Raw genomic sequence first — 6,894 nt, 5'->3', positions numbered from 1 at the left:
ACACACACACACACACACAGACGTTAACTGAGCCTCTAGTTAATGTTTATTTTCCTCCCTGTTCGGCTTTCAATAAGCACTTGTGTTATTACAGAGATTTGCATGCTGTGAGCGACAGTCACACTCTCACGGTTATACACTATACAAATGTACAGATTGCTTTTGCGCAGACCAAAACTTGTTTCCATGGGAACAGCACACCTAGGCGACCAGAGAGCCAGAGAGTAGTTCTTTTTTTTACTTAACTCTCATAAACAATCATTGTTGACAACCTGAGTAGTTTCCCCGCAGGCATTGTAAGAAAAGGCAAATCAAATGATGTAACAAAGACTCCGAATCCCAAAACTGACTCTGTTTACAAATGAATACAAAGCAGAAATCACAAGTTAAACATTCTCTTTCTTTACACAACAGAAATACAAAATGAAAACATGAAATACAAAACTTTATTTGTGATTAGCTGAGATTTTGTTGTTTTGTTCTCAGACCAAAACTTCATTGAATATATATATATGTATATATATATATGTATATATATATATATACATATATATACATATATATATATATATATGTATATATATATATATGTATATATATATATATACATATATATATATATATATATATATATATACATATATATATATATATGTATATTTTGATATAGAATTGTTTTTTGTCATTATGAAATCAGGAAACATGTGCATTGCGTGTGTCTTGAAGCTGCATTAATACGAATAAATTATATCCATAAATGTCCATGTCAACAATAGATCAAATGAGTATAATATGAAACGCTGTCCCCAAGTGACACAGCTTTAAAGGAAAACCTAAATTATTGAAAAGTAAATATGTGTATTAAATATATATATTTTTTAATCAAATTGGACTTTGGTATTTTACTCAGGCCAATAAATAGGCTTTTCAAGTGAAGTACACCTTTTTAAGAAAGATCATTTCTACATGAAGGTCATGCCAGTGAATGGAGCCCCGAGTCGTAGTAGCTTGTTATTCATGAATATCTTTATAATCTGCTCACAAAGCTGACCATCTCACTTCATGAAATAAATCAGCTGCAGTGAGATGACCTTCCAGTTCAGCCACTGCGTGTCAGTTACTGTGGGACTTGTCCCTCTGCCTGCAACATTACGTAACATGCAGCAGCTGACGCAGACACAACCCAAACGTGTGTGTGTGTGTGTGTGTGTGTGTGTGTGCGTGCATGCCTTATGTGGCCGAATGCAAACACAAGTCCACACATATAGTGCTGACTCAAAGTCACTTGTGAGACAATGTTGATTACTGGCAGCGATAGATCAGATTGACTCTCCTAAATGTCGTCCTCCCTTTCTCCTGTTATTCTTGTTTGTCATTTTCATAATTCCTGTGCTCCTGGCCGGATCTCTGAAGTTATGATTAGCAATATTTTATCTAATTTACATATTCGTGATTCTCTATCTTATTGAAAGCCCTTGTGTGAGGATATGACCCATCATCGCTTCATTTAAATGCATTTATCTACCGACTAGGGTTCGTAGGTGGCCCGCATTGCCTCTTATTCCAATCTTTAACTTTTAAACTCCTTCACTTCAGAATAAACAACAAACACAGAGCAGCATTTTGGATCTGTCTTTGTTGACCCCATCATGTCTTTCGAATAGCAGCCTGGTCAGACGGCTCTTGATTGATAGAGCCCCGGTTGAGGGTTTGATGATGCGACCAGTTTTACGATAAATTCTAAAAGAAAGTGGAATATCCAGTGCTTAAAGTTTGAAAAGTGCCCAAAAAAGCAAACCGTAATTCGTGCATCAGAAATGTTTTTATACTGTTCATATTTTCTATCTTATTAAGCATCTTCATGACCCCCTCAAACGTATCTGGCGACATGGCTTTTGTTTCCTTGCTAAGACACAGCTGAGATCAGTTTGACCTTTCTTATATAAGAAATATAAATGATATGACCGACATCATTAGCATTAATAACATATTCCGCAGACTAGCTTTGGTCTTGATGACAGCTCCATCAGAGGTACAAAACAGGAGGAGGCTCTGTGTGCTCCCTGGCAGGGAAACTGTGAGTTGCTGGTCTGGATTTAGACCTTCAGCAGAGGACTCTGAGCTCTATACTGATAATACTGGAAGCACATATCACTGTGTGGCATCATTAGTAATGCTGGGTAACCTTTCAAACATGGCTTCAAAATGATGGACGGTCACCTTTGTGTGTTTTACTTCAGCTGTGACGGCAGACATTTGATGTGTGGCACTGCAGCTGCGTGGCATCAGCCGATAAATGATTGTTGTCATCTACAGACCATCTGTCAATTAAAGGCAACCCCCTCTGGACTGAAAAGACAAAGCAGAAGTCAAATGGCGTAATGTTGATTAGCCCATGAATGGATTTTAATGGATTAGCTGTCACTGTCGAGAGGGGGAGAGCAGAGCAGTGAGTGTGTTCTAATCACGATGGCCTGTGCTCTCTGTGCAGATATTAATAGCCACAAAGCAATGTCACCACTAAGTCCCCTGCTCCCGCTGACGGCTTTGTTTTCACGCATTCTTTCCATCTTTGTTTTGCTCTCGACTTATCCTCGGAGAAGACAAGGTTCCTATATTTCCCTTTTCAATTCACGTGCCACTTTCCACCGAGTGAGTCACTTGTTGGGTGCTCAGATTTTTGTCATATGAGAGATTAAATCAATAAACGGATGAGAAAAAGCTCTCTAATGAGATGTAACTATTAGATGAAATGTCATTTAATGGCAAAACCGTGTGAGGATCCAATTTTCAGGACAAAGGCATGGCACTATAGGAGAACCGACTGATGAAGCAATAAAGATAACGATAAAGATAAAGAGGTTTTTAGTGTCATTGTACAACGAAATTTCGTTTGGTAGCCCTCAGCCAGCCAGCAGCAGCGAACAACGATAAACAATTTACAAGATAGAAATACACAAAAGGAATAAAAAAACCTTACTAAAGATAATAATATACAAAAACGTTACTAAAGTAAAAATAAAATAAAGTTTGTGCAAACAGTGCAGTGGAGTGCGGGGGGGGGGGGATGAAGGAGAGGAGAGGAGAGCTATTTCAGGGGCGGTGCGTCTGAAATGACAACTGTTGCCCCCCCCCTTAGCCCCTGCTCTTCCTCTACCTCTCTCCATCAAATCTCGCTACCTCGCCTGCCCTTAAACCTCAAAGCCTTCAATGCCAACTTTTTCCAACAACAGGCCCCTCTCTTCATCGCACTCATGATAAATATAGAACACTGTTACCCTTTCCCAATGAGCTGTGACGCACGTGCACACCACCCAGGCGGGCATAGGACCGTACAGTATATAAGGGCCGAGGGTGGGTGGCTGCTGGAGAGTGGGCAAATACACGATTTTACCAAATACAAACAAGACATTTATACAAATATAAAGAAAAAGAAAGAAGAAAGAGCTGTGTGTATTGTTTGCTGACATTTAAAGCCTCTGGAAGACTCCCAGAGGAACCACTAGAAGAATCAGCTCACTCCGCCTCCCTCTTCCCTCCCTTCACTCTCTGCCTCACCCAGCACTCTCAGCCATCCATGAGTGGGACCAACTCCTCTGCCTATCGATCGGAGCGGAGTTTCCACCAGACCTCGTCCTCGTCCTCTGGTAACCCATACATGGAGAAGAGCCGGGGACTGTTCGCTGAGGACTTTGGTTCCTTCATGCGGCCCGGGAGCGACGCATTGGGCTTTTCCAGTAAGTCATAAGCAATGTCAGGTCTCTGTAACTCGTATTGTGTACAAAAGGGGTATTAATAATTATAATAGCAACAGCCGGACAGACGTGTGAATGTGTGACATCTGAACTTTAAATGGACTCGGAGATCAGGTGCCAGGGGCAGAGCAGAATCGTTTTGGGAACCATTGTTGGTGGGTGAAGCTACAGGGAAAACAACACACACACACACACACACACACACACACACGCACACACACACACACATATGCACGCCTGGGGAATGCTGGACTGGCTGCCAGTGGTGTGACTTCACACACTGAGTATCTGGAATGGCGCCTGCATGAGGAATGACCGGATGGTTGCCTGGTGACCAGTGTACACACCAGATCCACACACACACACACACACACACGCATTTGGAATGATGTCATGCAGTCAAACTAACCTGCATATGAAGTCAGAGGTCAGAGCACTGCATGATGTCATATGTGTCTCTACTGTATCCTGTTACTGCCTCATAATTACATTTTTTATTTTCTTCCACAAATGAGAAAATTCATAATTCGGATAGCTATTTAGCCAAGTTCTCAAATGTCAAATACAGTAGATACACTGAGAATATGAATACTAGAGCAACATCCCTTTTCATGTTATATCAGTGATGTGAAAACTAACACAGCAAAGGTCAAGACCCTGACACTGAGCAGCTAAATGGAATTCAGCCTGTAATATTGTTTCCTAGGGCCATTGAAACAGAAACTAATGAGCCTGAATAATGTTTGATTATAGATTATGGATTCTACGCTGTTGACATGTAAAGACAAGAACTGAAACATTTTCAATTCCATGATATGGTCTAGTAAATCAATGAGAGCCTGTAACATGTCTGTAAACGATCACTAATAAAAAAAGAACTGCAGGTTTTATCCCCAGCCCACAATTATCAGACCAGAAAGATAAAAGTGTCTTTAGCATGTAGCATACATAAGAATTGAGTAAAAATGATGTGGCAAAGAGAGAAATATACTTCTGTTTGCTCCTGTGGTCTAACATCCTTTCTCCTCTTGTTGTGCGTTAGGTGGATCTGGAAATATCAAGACTCTTGGGGATTCGTACCAGTTCACAGTTGACGTGCAAGACTTCTCCCCTGAAGATGTCATCGTCACCACATCCAACAACCAGATTGAAGTTCGTGCAGAAAAGGTGGGCGGCCTCGTTTTTCATTTGAAGTAGTAACAAGAGTCTTTAAAACAATGTCAGTGTTCCCGTGATAGGACCTTGAGACTAAAGTCTTGTTAAACTGGATTCTGTGGAGTAGACACATCTCTTTTCTCAGCATGTATCCTCTGTCACAAATACATTAAGTCACAGGTCATGTTCTGTCTTTGGCAGTTGGCCCAGGATGGTTCGGTCATGAACACTTTCACACACAAGTGCCAGCTACCCGACGATGTGGACCCCACCTCAGTGACATCTTCACTGGGCGCCGAGGGGACCCTAACAGTCACGGCACGGCGACACCCGGCCAAACACGAGCTCGTACAGACCTTCCGCACGGAGATAAAGATCTAGAGGGGGACCCAGCTTGCGCATCACACGCCTCTTGTTTTGTGTTTTTATGCTACTTCCTAAATTTCCTGTCTTCACTTCAACTATTCTACTTTTAAACACTCAACAAAGTTGTCGCTGTGCTCTGTGAAACACGTCATGTTCTCCCTCCGTGGCTGAAACACATGCCTGATGCTGCTCATCTGTATTCTGAGTTAGTTCACCATACACAGCAGCGAGAGGTCCCACCTGCATGAAACATATTGAGACACAGGGGTTGGACATGTACAGCATTCTCTCTCACACGCACGCACGCACGCACGCACGCACACACACACACACACACACACACACACACACACACACACACACACACACACACACACACACACACACACTAATTAACTGATCGGTTCACCACTTTACTCCTGTCCTCTAACACAGTTCTAAAATAGACTCAATTCATGGTTGCCACGTAAATAATAACTTATTGTATATTATTATTTGTGTGAATTAAATGATCCTGCTTTGACAATAAACATCAATGTGTAAGTCTCTTGATTGACATGCAATGACAAATCGTTTTTTTATTTAAAGGTGTGGGCCTTGAGTTTGGTTTTAGCAACCAATGGAGAGTTTATATTCTATTATTAGAAAACCTGCACATCTTTCGTATTTTAAAAGCTCTACAAATTAGTCGTCTTTCAGGCAAACACAATGATAAGGGCTTCAACAGTTCTCCACTTGATTTATATTGCTTTGAAACACCATTTAGCACTTAATTTGAAGAAATTTAAGTGAACGGTTAATTGAAAATATAAAATATGAAAAGACAAACAATCAAAGTAATTCAAACTATTTTTGTAGGGATCCTCAGACGCTGTCCAAGATGTATTTTTTAGAACAGAACCAGAATTTAACTATGCCTGTTTATGCAACATACCAATGAAATAATAACCTATTTTTGAAGCATGATTGACCCGACACCATTTATTTCTTCACCATATATCGACATGAAGTAAATTTAGGCCTAAAGCTGCATGCGGTAAGCAGTGAGGTAAACTACTCTCAAAAGGAATGAGACAAGCTTCGAGGAAAGATGGTGCTTTTATTCTATTCTTTTGTGCGAGGAGGCAGTTATGACGCGTCTGTCCTGCTTTCGTGAGAAAAGGATTTCAAAGGCTCTATTCAAGGGACAGATGAAAAATAGCCTTTTGGCGAACGCACATTTACAGAAATGTTTTTATCAATGTGCACTGTCCCTTATCAAATAAACCAATAAATCAGCAACAATCATTTTGACGCCTTTGTTATGTGCCTGTAATTGACTACATGTTTTATTCATTTTGGCATGCTGCTCCCTGTGAAAGATCACATCACACCATGCTTTAGCATATCATGTTGTACTGTAACTAAGTAGCAATGAAATGAATGCTTTTTATGTTCCCTTGGAGAGTGCTTTGGAAGTGATTACACGTCATTATTCTTAAAAGAACTTACACGCCCTGCACGTTTGTATAGTATAGCCCACACTATGATTTTTAATTTACAACATTTAAGATTAAAAGCCAATTTGTTTTTATGCTTTTACCATTCAGTAGGCTACATCAATGGCTCGAAATCAGTT

General features: G+C 40.5%; 1 protein-coding gene across 1 annotated transcript; it reads left to right on the top strand.

Annotated features, from left to right (window-relative positions):
- Window positions 1-3,346: 3,346 nt before the first annotated feature.
- hspb7 (heat shock protein family, member 7 (cardiovascular)) lies at window positions 3,347-5,664 on the top strand. The gene is made up of 3 exons (XM_079274247.1): window positions 3,347-3,737; window positions 4,798-4,922; window positions 5,112-5,664. The coding sequence occupies exons 1-3, from the start codon at window positions 3,578-3,580 to the stop codon at window positions 5,289-5,291; spliced, it is 465 nt and encodes a 154-aa protein (XP_079130373.1). The 5' UTR covers window positions 3,347-3,577; the 3' UTR covers window positions 5,292-5,664.
- Window positions 5,665-6,894: the final 1,230 nt, after the last annotated feature.

Source organism: Melanostigma gelatinosum (genome assembly GCF_949748355.1).
Source record: "Melanostigma gelatinosum genome assembly, chromosome: 8".
NCBI lineage: Eukaryota > Metazoa > Chordata > Actinopteri > Perciformes > Zoarcidae > Melanostigma > Melanostigma gelatinosum.
This window is presented reverse-complemented; position numbering and strand designations above follow the sequence as displayed.

What these genes read in the sequence shown, in the direction of transcription:
- hspb7 (XM_079274247.1), top strand. Translation starts at nt 3,578, where the DNA reads ATGAGTGGGACCAACTCCTCTGCCTATCGATCGGAGCGGAGTTTCCAC. An exon ending in CGACGCATTGGGCTTTTCCA is followed by an intron (nt 3,738 to 4,797) that starts GTAAGTCATAAG and finishes GTTGTGCGTTAG; the next exon opens with GTGGATCTGGAAATATCAAG. An exon ending in TTGAAGTTCGTGCAGAAAAG is followed by an intron (nt 4,923 to 5,111) that starts GTGGGCGGCCTC and finishes TGTCTTTGGCAG; the next exon opens with TTGGCCCAGGATGGTTCGGT.